The sequence below is a fragment of the Solanum pennellii genome, chromosome 3, assembly GCF_001406875.1.
Source record: "Solanum pennellii chromosome 3, SPENNV200".
NCBI lineage: Eukaryota > Viridiplantae > Streptophyta > Magnoliopsida > Solanales > Solanaceae > Solanum > Solanum pennellii.
Genome location: NC_028639.1, coordinates 3739169 through 3752853, shown reverse-complemented (window position 1 = coordinate 3752853; position 13685 = coordinate 3739169). Strand labels below are relative to the sequence as shown.

The 13685-nt window shown below is 32.0% G+C and overlaps 1 protein-coding gene and 1 pseudogene across 3 annotated transcripts; one reads left to right on the top strand and one right to left on the bottom strand.

Annotated features, from left to right (window-relative positions):
• Positions 1–821: 821 nt before the first annotated feature.
• Positions 822–4556, bottom strand: LOC107012894. 2 transcript variants are annotated; one of them, XM_015212859.2, is made up of 3 exons: positions 4210–4556; positions 1219–1406; positions 822–1088 (listed from the first exon to the last, which is right to left on the bottom strand). In XM_015212859.2, exons 2-3 carry the CDS (start codon positions 1342–1344, stop codon positions 837–839), a joined length of 378 nt encoding a protein of 125 aa, XP_015068345.1. In that variant the 5' UTR covers positions 1345–1406; positions 4210–4556; the 3' UTR covers positions 822–836. The 2 variants fall into 2 exon arrangements, with proteins under 2 accessions (XP_015068345.1, XP_027771100.1); XM_027915299.1 differs by lacking the exon at positions 4210–4556 and adding an exon at positions 3989–4115.
• A 4787-nt stretch (positions 4557–9343) lies between these two features.
• Positions 9344–11036, top strand: LOC107013105 (annotated as a pseudogene). The gene has a single exon (XR_003577229.1). The product of XR_003577229.1 is annotated as a probable (S)-N-methylcoclaurine 3'-hydroxylase isozyme 2 (transcript).
• The last annotated feature ends 2649 nt before the right edge of the window (positions 11037–13685 follow it).

The following is a 13685-nucleotide window of genomic DNA, read 5'->3' as shown; positions in this document are numbered from 1 at the left end:
AGTTACTTGTTGCTGATTCATAGATTTTCCATTTGTTGAATATCAATTCATTCTCCATGGGTGATACTACAACTGATGTGAATACTAGTAACTCCTTAAAACGACCAGATTTTAACAGCCCTTTCTATCTGCATCCTTCTGAAAATGCTACTTCTACCTTGGTTCCTATGGTGTTTGATGGAACTAGTTACAGATCATGGAGAAGAGCAGCTCTTAGAGCATTGTCCGTTAAGAATAAAACTGGATTCATCAATGGTAAGATCGTGAAACCAAGCTTTACAGATCCATCATTCATGCAGTGGGAGAGATGTGATGATATGGTGACATCTTGGGTTCTAAACTCCCTCTCCCCAGAGCTACGAGATAGTCTGCAATATGTTAACAATGCTAAGGAATTGTGGGAGGAATTGGAGGATAGATATGATCAGACTAATGGCTGTAAGCTATATCAGTTGCAGAAGGAGATAAATGATTTGATGCAAGGCNTGGAAAACCCCATTCTTTCAAGCAATTACTAGTACATTTCATGCTTTTCACTATCTCAATATTAATGTTCATTCAGTGAGTTCCTTGTCCTTTGTACTAAGTTGTTAGACTACAAGCTACTATCCTTTTGTCCATTCTACAGTTCAGTCTTCACTCATCAGTGTAAGAAAGACTTCATTTTAGCATGGTTCAAGGTTACACATATGAACCACTCAGAATAAGATGACTAACATCTTCTTTAATCACAGAGAAGAACATCTATGGTTAAAAATAGAAAATAAAAAAAGGTAATATCCTGCAAATTGTACCCTTAGACAAAGCAGAGATAAAGGCTGTATGACCAAGAAATTTCACTGAATAAATGAAGTTCTTATGCAATTACCAGCCACAGTAGAATTAAGCTCATCTCTACAGAAATCCTCAAAATCATCCCCCAACTGCAAAGATCTAGCTATAGCTTCATCCAGAGCCAACTGTGAGTCAGGGCTTTGAGAAGAAGCACCCTTTTGTGCTGATAACGGATGCCCGCTACTGGTTTGACCGTATTCAGAGCTCATACTCTTGTTTTTTCCATTTGCTTGAAATGATAAGTAAACAGTTTCCTGCAAGACAAAAATCCAACTGTCAACAGAAAATACTGTTAATTACTGAATAAGGAACAGGAAGATGGTCAACAAAAGGGCCGCCCCTCGTTGAACCTTGTGCAAAAGCGTCTATTTCTTTCTGTGATACCTGTTGCAAAAGAACTTCTTCATAACTCAAATCGCCATCCTCAGGAAAAAAATCTTTTAGATTCTCAGCAATCTCTGATGGGATTCCACCACTCGAATAATGACTATGTAACAAGCTGTTACTCATTGTAAATATTTCAGGTACGATTTCACACTATTCTTCTTCAGACTGCAGGATCCTTTCACTGTCTGTAGAATTTAGAGTTGATCAGGTCAAAAATATATCAGGTGAAGATGATAAAAGGACTTGAAAGAAGCTTATAAAGAATATCAAGTTTTCACACACAGAATATCCAGTAACACCCATTTCCAGAAATAGGTGTCTTTTTTCTCACATTCACCTCATATACATGTATCTAACCTCTTATATAGAATGGTGTACATTTAAGGATTGAAAAAAGACAGAAATATACATCCGTAGAGGGATTATAATGAACCATTCATGACTGCAAACCAAGTGAGTTCGACAGAATAGATTGTCTTTTAGTTTTGACAATCTCTCCCCTCTTCAAAATACTGTACATAGTGCCATAGATTGAAAAGATATGAAAATAAGACTACTTGAGAAGGGTTGGAAAGCTATCAGACACTGCATATGACCAACAACACTCTGCAAATTAATTAAACAAATTCTGCAACTTCACAAAATGCCAATAATGACTGATTTTGACACCTTAGAAACTATGAAGACTCATAATAAACACGCCACAAGCACCAGACAAGAAAATGTACCAATTCAGGTATAGGCAAGATAAAATGTCACTTAAAATAGATAGGGAAATGCCGAACACTAATCTGAAAGGCCTTTTGGTATAGGTAATAATTATAACAGGGCGAAGACTATTTGACTGGACATGTGGCAAGTGCAGAAGGAACTCATAGTCTTCCCCCCAAGTCAGTCGATGACATCCTGGTAAAAAACCGAAGAACCCTTAGCCACCTCAGAACTTGTCCCCGGGTCCAGTTCACCCATGTCAGATAACAGTTTTCCAGAAGGATACAACCAGAAAGTCCAAAGTATCCCAATCATTAACTTCCCTACGACAGCCAAACTTTGAGATATCCGAAATTTCATTATATCACATCTAATAGTCACGATCTTATCACTGAAACGTGCGAGACTCACATTGCCGGTCACGATTAGATTATCCTATAGATACTGCCATCTTTCCATCATTGTAAGACATCTGATTACACACATTATTATGCCTATGGTTCAGCAACATTATTATGTATCTATTGTTGTTCATCGTTGTTCGCCATTAGTCGGCCCGGAAAATTCATTAAGAATCACTCTCTCTATTTCTTTCTCTATTGCTTCAGTTTGACTATTCATTTTGCTACTGTTATCATGTTATTTTCACTAAACTCATTATCAAATGATCAATTAGATTTGGATTACTCGCACTGCTTGTGACCTCAATATTATAAATTTAACTGGTTGACATCGGTCAAACAGTTTTTCGCCCACAGTAGGACCCTAGTAATTTTGTGGCTGTTCCAAAACAATATTGATCCTTTATCGATATTGTAATTGTTGTTTCTGTGGAGTACAATGGCAGGACAAAGCAGATTATAATTGCCACACCGACTTCAGGCCAATCACCTGGGAACTCAGCAAAGCACGACTGTCAAAGGAGATGTCACCTCAAAGAGTTCCAAACAAAAGGAAAGAAAACGCACAACCCGGTTGGGAAGAAAAGGTGCAATGATTGGTCACACACAAGAATAATTTTAACAACCGAACAACAAGATTGAAACAGGCAGATCAGCAAGGTGTTGATGGCCTTGACCGCAAATGTCAACACGTGATCGCCTGCACCACCAAGAGTGGAACCAGGGCAGGGACACTCCAACTTTCATACCAGGAAGCTCTCTTACCGAGGGACTTCCCAGCGACTTAGGAACTGAAGGATCAATAACTGGTAGAATAGGTCAAGGCACTGGTGCTCCCAAACTGCGTGTCAATCTCTAAATACCATTTTTCATTTTGAAAACAAAAACTACTTTTTCAAATTTCACATGGCTAAACGAACCCTCAGCTCCGCAGGAGACTCTTTTGAGACAAATTTAAGGAGCAAAACAAGTGTATCGATCAGAACTCAGAGGCTCCACCCATACTCAAGGGTATAGATGTGGAAAGATACTCTCAACAACCAAGGAAACTAAGTGCTGCCCCCTACCTATATCCATTAAGTTCAGAATGCCAGATTCTCGTGAAGTACAATGGAAACAAAAGGTGTCAGGGACCATGTCACAGCCTATAAAACTGGAATCAAAGAGAATGACCTGACAAAGCTAGAGATATAATAGGTACTAGTTAAAAAGCTTGGAGAAACGCTCAGGAAGGGAGCATTAACCTGGTACTGACTCTTGCCTGAAAACTCAATAGGGTCATTTGCAGATGCCTTCATTAAGGCTTATACAGGGGTCCAGCAGGTAGAGAAGTGGATGGAAGACATTATCAAGATACAACAAGGAGGTACCAAGTTACACTCCCACACTGTATTAATACTGAAATAGAAAGCAACAACAAACATAACCAGTGTAATCCCACACACGGTCTGGCGAAGCAACCTTATCCCTACCTACACACAGTAGAGAGGCTGATTTCGATGGACCCTCCACCCAAGTAACATACTGAAATAGAAATCATGCTTAAAAACTTAAACTACCTTAATTTACCCCAAAATTCACAAATCTGGAGAATTCATGATAACAAGAAAGGCAAAAACAGGAAATCATGATTTAATTGCATAACAACACCTTACATTGATTTCCCCTTTCCACAGTAAAATGACCGGGTCACAGGGTTTGACCCGGGAAAATCTTGTTTTTACTCAATTACGACAGATGAATCATGAGTAAAATTGGCAAGATTCAAAGGTTGTCACTTTACATTTAGAATCTTGAAATACAAATCCAAACAATATGGGTTCTTGAATTTTGACTCAATTATTCATGAAAATGGCATTAAAGGTGAAAACTTTACCTTTTTGAGGGAAGAAGACGAGTTGGGGTTCTTGACTGTGAGTTCATCTTTGTAACTGTAGACTGTAAAATAGGTCGAATGAAAGGAAACGATGAATATTATATCTAAGTAAGGTAGACATTAAGGGGTCCACTTTGCTTTATGAAAAATGGTACTGGTGTATAATGGTGCTATTCATGGTAAGTTTCAGAAGAAGCCACAACAGTGAAAACTTTTCCCTTCTTCACAAAGAAGATACAAATCCTTCTTACATAGCCTTTTTGCCTTTTTGTTTGATTTTTGGGGATAAAAGCTTCATCCTTTACTAAGGGTCACCTAAACTCTGCAATGTGTACTTTCCATATATATTAACTGTTGTTTGTTTGCAAAACACAGTAAAAGCTGGTATTTATACACAAAGATAAAAGATAGTATGAACACATGGTGCAATGAATTGAGATGATATCTTTTTTAAAATTAAAATTTTTGAATGCTTGAGTGAGACTGTTGTAATAAAAAAATTTTGAATTCTAAATTCTAAATATATTAAAATATTTCTTTTTGGATAAAAATATTAAATTCGAATTACATTCTATCATCAATATTAAATATTAATTTTTTTAAAAAACTAATAAAATACAAAATAACACGGTAAAGAAGGCGACTGTCCACTGGTCCACCCACAGTGAATTTTCTTCTTTTGGTGTGCTGAAGTAAAAATTACTGTTTTATTCATTATAATATGATTATAAATTTTAAAATAAACTATAAATAACTTATTTCATGAAAAAGTGTCACAATAGTATCAAAATTAATTATTTCATGATAAATTTTAAACTTTTTTTATCACGTACCTATTACAATACATTAAAATGGTTGAAAAATATTAGCAGGCTTCCATGTTCTCTATACATCATTATTATATTTATAAGTAATAATTTGTAAAAACAAAAAAAAAATGCAACTACGAATGTTTTTTAGTACTTACTTATGGGATGAATTGACACGTGAAGTCATTAATATAAAAGTCTATTTTAATTGACTTAAAAAAAGTAATTTTAAAATTAAAAATAAAAAAATCAAATTTAAATAATTTTTAAATAAAAAATAAAATATAATAGGAAATTTATCTTTGATTTTTTGTTTATTTTAAATCATCTTTTATCTTGTCAAACACTTTCTAACTGATTTATGTTATCTTTAATTTATTTTAAATTATCTTTTATATATATATATATCAAATACTTCAAAAATTAAAAAAATTAACTTAAAAGTAAATTTAGCTAATTAAATCAAATCAAAAAGTCGTTCAGCGCTATGAGCTGAGCATATATGCTCTCATTTTAAAAAAATGGACTAATTGTATACTAGACGTGTTCTATTGAAATTTTCCTAATAAAATTTGTACTTTCTATTTTGATATGTTATGTCAAACTATCCTTGCACGTGACATCTTATATTTGCTGTAATTTTATCTATTTAATTTTCAAATTCAATTTAGTCTGTTATTTTATCGATCTGGTTCCTTTTATTTAATAAATTAAAAGTGACGTGAGTGAATCTTTTCGTTGGATCTAGAAATGCGACCTTTATTGTACTATATAAAACTATGATTTTATTTAAGTCTTATTATGTTTCTAATATTTCAATCTTGTTCTGTGTTGGTGTATTAACTGTTTCTTTTTTATGAAATGATTTTATTTACAAATTATTATTCTTTCCATGAAATACTAAAGTTGGAGTATGTAGTTTGTGTTGAAAGAAAGAAATTTTGCATCCACTTAAGGATACCAATAACTTCTGTTCTTTTTAAAAATACAGAGAGCATCTGCTCAATTTTACTGGTAAAGATTCGAGGAGTTAATAGATTTTAGAAAATGAATATTCACTTTGTATCATTTGAGTCGAATTAGTTGTATTATATGAAGACAAAGAACCAACGAAGTTACTACTATGATACAATGTTATGTTAAGAAATTTCAGCAGAAGCTCTGTAAGTTTTTATTTCCAATTTTGATAAAACTAGCTTGTTTCAATTTGTTAGTTAGTTAGTTAGTCATTACTCAACTTTCAAGTAGTTAGTTATAGTTAGTTATATTTCACATGTTTTGTATTTCTATTTTGATTGGTTACTACTCATTGATGTGTATATATACACATCTAATGTACTGCTTTACGTATGCATTCCAATACAGAAAAATTCCCTCTTCTTCCTTCATGCTATCAGAAGCTCAACCTCCATTAATGGAGGAATGAGATTAGCTTCCAGCTTCCAGCTTGAATTGCTGGCTTCATCATCTTGTATTGATGATTTTATCAAATTTCTTGTTGCTTCAATAAGTAGTAAATAATATATATCAGTAGGATAAATTCTCTGATAAACAAAAGCTTATATTCTTTCACATATACTTTTTAAATTTTATCCTAAAATGAAAATTATAAATTGTCTGGAAGTTGTATAATGGAGATAATAATAACAGTAAATTAGAGAAACTAAAGTCAAAGTGATTATTGGAAACATTGTAAAATATAAATATTGGACCATTTATATATATATATATATATATGAATTTTTTAATATATAAATACAAACTATTCATTTTAGTTTGACCTTAAGATACTATATTTATCAAAACATCCTTAATTATAGAGTTTTAGATTGTTTTTTTTCTAAAAAAATAAAAATTCTTGTATTACAATATAACAATATGAAGTAAACTAGCCAATAATTTTCTACAGGAGATTATAGCATGAGAAAGCCACTATTGAAAATCTTTATTGATATTTTGCTTCAAACTCAAAATCAAACTCCTGCCTAACAACACTTTTGTAAGCCGTTATTGTTGACAAAAAAATTTTCGGTGATATAACGCTTGAAATAGCGAGTAACTTATTATATGTTCTTTTCATGTGTGAAGTAGCGGATTCAGAATTTTACGATAATGAATGGTTAACTTTTTTATTTTGATATAATTCTCTTATTAATTACATAGCATGTAAATTGTATACATGTAGAACAATTTGATTGCAATGATTTTTTTCTATAAGTAAAAACAAGGTAATGAAAGAATTACCATTAGTATCATCGTTGTGAAAGAAAACTAGTCACAAATAACAAATGTACGCACCGACTTATATATTTTGGACTGGATATAATTCACAATGCCATTGCTAACGCTTGTGAATATTTAATGTTTTTTATAGAAAATAAATAACATTATAAAACTTTGACATCATTATATTATAATATTTTATTCTGTGATATAATTTATGAAAGAGAAAACTCACATATAAGTATATTTTGCTTCTTTTATTTAAAAATAATAAATTATATAGAACTATTCAAGCCTTCATGAGTGGTAATTTATTGAAATCTTTTAAAAGGTTCTTTCTTTTTTTTGCTACAATAAGTTTGTAATTTTATGTTTTTCTTTTTATTTATCTAAAATTAATTTAGATAAAGGAAAATAATAAAAGAAAATAAAAATAAAAGGTCAAGAGAAACTAGAATTGGGCAAAAGCACCAATGAGAACGGAGAAGAAAAATAATTAAAAAAGGCACCTTAGATGGGAATAGATCCATCGTCTGTCTAAAACAAGAGCCTTAAGCACCGAACTATAAACTAATGCGCCATAACAGACTTAATTTTATGGTGCTCACTACTATTTTATATATTTTTTTCAATGTTTTTTTTATCTACTTAAACTTTACGTCGAGGTCAATAGGTGCTCGATCACCCACAATGCTATATGTACGTCTGCCATGCATGTGTTCTAACATGCAACCACTAACAAGAGTCTCCTAGCACACCTAACCTTAATAGGACACCCCCTAAACAATAACACTTTGACATGAGTTTTGAGAGTGATGCTTATGATTCTTGATCCTTTTAGATTTTGAAGATTGGCTGACATGAGTTACCTTGTATGTGCATGATAAGTGGCTTGTACAGGGTCTCTTGGGATCCCATATGCCATGTTACGATTTATGATTATAGTGTACTTCACGTCATGATATTTTCCTATATGCTAAGAACTACTAGGCAACCCCCTATCTAGTTTTAAAGAAAAATTCATACTATTTTTCTGAAGTTGTTTTAATTTGTGTCTGAATTTTGAAGTTTGTTTAAAATCCTGCAATCATCCTTTCTTGGATTGATCTGTTTCTCTCAGTTATTCAAAGCATGTTTTAAAGGAAAATTAGTGTAACCTTGTCTTTTCCATAAGTAAATTATGTTGTCATATCGGTTCATCATTAAGGATAGAAATAAAGATACATAAAGAGTAATTTATGAGTTTTTTGGTAACTTCAGTTATGACTCAAATCTAATGTACATTCTTATATTATCTAAGTGAACATAAATCCTCTTTATACTATCCAAGAAATAACAAGAATCATCCTTCAGTCTATTTTATTAAGAAACTAATTGAAACAATAGAAAAAGATATTTTTTTGATTTGGTCATGTCTTCACGACGAGAAGATCAAAATTACCTAAAAAGAATAAGGATATGGATAGAAAATGAATCTTTCATTGTCATAATTTAAATTTTTTGTATTATTAGTCTATATGTTTTTTGCATCATCAAGTAAATTGACTTGCAATAATGCATAAGTTTGAAATATTTATACAATAGATTTCGATGGTTATAAAGATTATGTAAAAAATACGTCTAACTATTTACAAATTTTCTTTAATAAAATATTTAATGCGTATGTACTATATATATAATTCAATTAACATTTTATACCATGTATATATATGCTGAAAATTTAGTGAAATTATGTAGGCATTTAGTTATGAAAATAAAAAAATAATTACTTTATTTGAAATTTTTGAAGTCGGAGTTGTATGGCTATACTTCTTACAAAGAATATTTAGAATTTGAATGCATTTCGGTTTGGATCCTCAATTTTTAAAAATTTAAAAAAACATTCAACTTGACTAGCTTAACCGTGTGGAGATATATATTCATTCGACTTGACACATTTTATGTTGGTGGCATGAATTTCTTTAAAAAATAGAGAGAAAGATGAATCTTGTAACTTTTTGGATAGCACTGATATAACATAAGAATCTAAGTGCAAAGGTATTTTTTTATCACTTATATAATATAAGAATATAGTTTAAATTTACGTCATTCTTCGGTACTTTGGAGATTTAGTGCTTTTTAAGGGAGAAAAAGTCGCACTAATATTAGGGGAACATTTCTATGGAGTATTATACGCTGCCAGCATCATTTCTTATCTTCATTCCCTTCTTCTTACTCATTCTCAAACAACTCATACCAAAATCTACAAACCTTCCACCAGGTCCACGACCATGGCCTCTACTAGGAAATCTTCTCCAGATTGGGAAAAGCCCTCATATTCCACTGGCACAATTTGCCCAAATTCATGGCCCATTGATTTCTGTCAAGTTGGGAACTCAACTGGTTGTGGTAGCTTCATCTCCTGCTTCTGCAGCTGAAATCCTCAAGACCCAAGATCGTCTGCTATCGGTTCGATCTGTGCCCAAAGTTGCTACATATGAACTCTCTGTTATTGATCAACATTCGATTGTCTTTTCAAGTGATTTGAGCAATCACTGGAAGTTCTTGCGGGCATTTTGTCGAACACATCTCTTCTCACCCAAAGCGGTAGAGTCACAGGCTGCTTTGAGGGAGAAAAAAGTATCGGAAATGATGAATTTTCTTAGGTCTAGAAAAGGGGAAGCTGTGAAGATTTCTGAAATTCTGTTTGGCACCATTTTAAACACGTTGGGGAACCTTTTCTTTTCAAAAGATTTATGTAATTTGGATTATGAAACGAACACCAGCGGGATCAAACATGTTATTAGAAAATTTGTTGAATTGGGAGCTATGCCAAATATATCAGAATTCTATCCTTTATTAGAGGTTCTGGATTTGCAGGGATTGAGAAAGCAGACTGAAATATATCAGAACCAATTGGTCAACATCTGGAGTGAAATTGTAAAGGAAAAACGACAGGCGATTAGTCGTAGTAGCTCGGATTTTTTGGATGTCATGATTGATAATGGATTCTCGGATTTACAGGTCGATATCTTATTGATGGTAATTTCTCAAATCCCCTTTGGATTAATTTCGTAGAATTAATATACTCGGGATGAGCCCTGTTTCAAATAGGAGACATTGAGGATTCCATATTTGGCTGCTTGTGTCAAGGAGACATTGAGGATCCCCTTCTTGATTCCTCGTCGTGCTCCTGAGACGTGTAAGATCATGGATTACACCATCCCAAAGAACTCGAAATTGTTTGTGAACGCTTGGGCAATCGGGCGTGACTCAAACACTTGGGAAGATGCATTATGTTTCAGGCCAGAGCGGTTTCTTGACTCCAATGTGGACTTCAGGGGTCATGATTTTGAGTTCATACCATTTGGTGCAGGGAGGAGAATATGCCCCGGCTTACCCTTTGCTAGACAAGAGGTTCACTTGATTTTAGCTAGTTTGATCCATCACTTTGAGTGGTCACTTCCTAATGGTGAGGATCCAATGCAGATAGATATGAAAGAAAAGTTTGGTGTTACTCTACAGAAAGAAAAGTCTCTACTAGTTGTCCCTGTATAATACTAGATGGAATGTTTTCTAGTACTCTTCCTCTCCGCTCTAGATACTGATGGTGGAAGCCTGACCTCAACGTCATGGGAACTGTCAATATAGGAAATAATTGATCATCTTGCATTACATAGGAGATCATCTACAAATAACTTGTAATCAATTACCTGCGTGCACATTATAATCAGTACCTTCAGTATGTACTTACAAGGAAAAAATAATCTGTTACTAAAATCTTTAATATGGAGATGGACTAATGTTCTAGCCAAATTGATGTACTCCTTTTTCAGGAAACAGAGATACTTTGTCATCAATTCTAACCATTCTTCCAAACAAAAGCTACCGCAATTTGTCCAACTGTTGTATCAAGAAAAATTGGATTCCAACCTGCTAGTGGATGGTCATGAGGACTATGCTTTTAGCAGTGTCTAACTTTTCCAACAACCCTAAAAGCACTTGAGAATCAATATCGAATGTAGGTTCGTCAAGAAACAACAGAGATAATGTTATAACATCTATAACAGGTTATCTTAAATACTTCGACTGATAGTGGAATGAAAAATGAAGAAATCAATGAGATTTGGTTTCATCACATATTTTGACCAACAAATAGACAAACTTTTGTGGTCACTGGTGCAAAATATAAAGGAAAAATTAACCTTGCCTCTTAGCCCAGCATTATAGACGGCTCCATAGCCACCTTCTTCAGTGTTATTCGACATGCTGAAGTCATACGAAAACTCCACGGATTTGTCCACATGTATTAGCATTTTTGTAACTTCAAGCTGAGCTTACGAGTAAGTTCGGAGAAAATGATATAATCACAGAATCAAACTATCAATAGTTTAGCTATGAAACTCAAAATAGGGGAATAGTTTAAGTGTTTTATACCTTTATCTCATTATTAAATAATAAATAAAGAAACAATAAGAAGAAAATAAAAAGCTAACTATATATGCCATCACACTAAATTGATTGGTATACAAAATGAGACTTGTCGTTATCACCTAACAATACGTTTAAATGATACGATACAATATATTTAAGTAGTAATCAAAACAAATATTATATTAACTAATAGTATAATACAATACAATAGGTACCAAGTATCAAAGAGGGGTGTCAAAATTAAGCTCAAATGTAAGTAACCTGTCCAAAATTTTAATAGTTGGGCTCAAAATATTTTTAATTAGATTCATTTTAAGAATTTTATAAATTCTACTCAATTTAATCTTTAATTTCAATCGGTTATAAAACTCAATTTACTCAGTCGCACATTATTTGATTACTTAATAATGCAAGATAGTTAAAGGGTCATATTCAAATTCATACAATAAAGTAATTGGTTTAAAATAAATATTGTCATGCTTAATTTACATAAAATATAGTCAAAAGTCATAAAAAAATGTATACATTGACGATATCATATAGTTTGTCAAAAGTCAAAAAAGTATTCATTGATTGTACAGTATGGCTTACATATACGTGAGTTTTACGAATATATATTATGATACAGTCAAAAAATTAAATATAACTTACTATTCATTAAGTATATACTGATTATACATAAAATATATATCGACTATTTAATTTCGAATCAACTCAATATCACCTATAAACAGTAAAATTTTCTCGATATTTTGAGTTTTTCGATTTAAATTCATATTTACAGTACGTCGAACTTTTTTTAAGGCATTTACTTTGATGATGATGCTTCAGCAGAAACATAAGAATGAAAAAGAAAGAAGAAAAGTTAAAGAAGAATAAGATCATGTTTTCGCATTGTTGTTGGAAGTTAGAAACACTTATTTTGAAAGAAAAAAAAACATTTTTCTTGAAAATTTAAGTGTTTAACAACTCAGTAAGAGTGTTTTTACACAAAAAAAATAATTTTCCTCAAGACTAAAATATCTTTTTCATATATACATATTCAACAATATATGTCTTATTAATTAAATAGCATACTTCATAAGTTGGTTAAATTTTATTATTTGTTTTTATATAATAAATATTATAATCTATTTTACGTTTATATATTAGTATATAATATTTTGTAAAATTAGAAAAAAAAGGTAACAAAAATATTTTTACAAGATTCGAATTTTTTTTAATATTGGAGAATTGTTGACGTGACATTTTAATATTAATAAAAAATATATATTATATTATAAGTCACATTATATATCATGTTATGTCTATTGATGGGCATTACATTTGTGTCTCTTTACTCTCATCAATTGTGGAACAAAATGGTCATTAGCTTTTAGTAACTCATGTAACCACCAACTCTTAATTTCATCTATTATTCTATATTTATGTCTTGTAACTTATGTAACATTTGAGCCATTCATATGGCAAATTTACTATCCACGGTCCCGATTCATTGCAAGGAAAAATTCATCACCTAAGTGTAGTCTTCATTTGTGTTGAAAAGGAGAGGAAACAAGAGAAGTACAAGAAAATAATAGAGTGAAAAAGATGAATGGTATTATATTGAGGTTAGTGTAGTGAAAGAGGGAGTTGAGACATAGAACATATTCTAAGTCTTCAACTATATTCACTATACAAAATAGAGTATTATATGTTGAAGGAATGTGTTCTTTTGTGGAGCTTTGGACTCTTCAACTAATCCGGAGTTGTTTGAGTTATACACTGTTGTTGGGTTGTTGTATCTTGGAGGGTACAAGTCAAGAGTTATACTGCTGGATCGGTGTAGATTATGCCGCAGTGAGCTTGAATCTCCTTAAAGAGAGCGAGAATTCATGCCTCAGCCTAAAGATTTGTTTATACATTTTTGTTCATTTTATTTCAACTGTGATTATTATATTTGTGATATATTACAGCATCAGATGCAAATATTACTAATACAAACATTATTAATGCAAACATTACTAATACACTCTATTTAATATTATATTT

Excerpts from the sequence above, each read along its gene's own strand:
- LOC107012894 (XM_015212859.2), bottom strand. The coding sequence starts at position 1,344 with ATGAGTAACAGCTTGTTACATAGTCATTATTCGAGTGGTGGAATCCCA. Across the intron at positions 1,089-1,218 it reads AAGAAGTTCTTTTGCAACAG|GAAACTGTTTACTTATCATT; the intron begins GTATCACAGAAA and ends TTTGTCTTGCAG.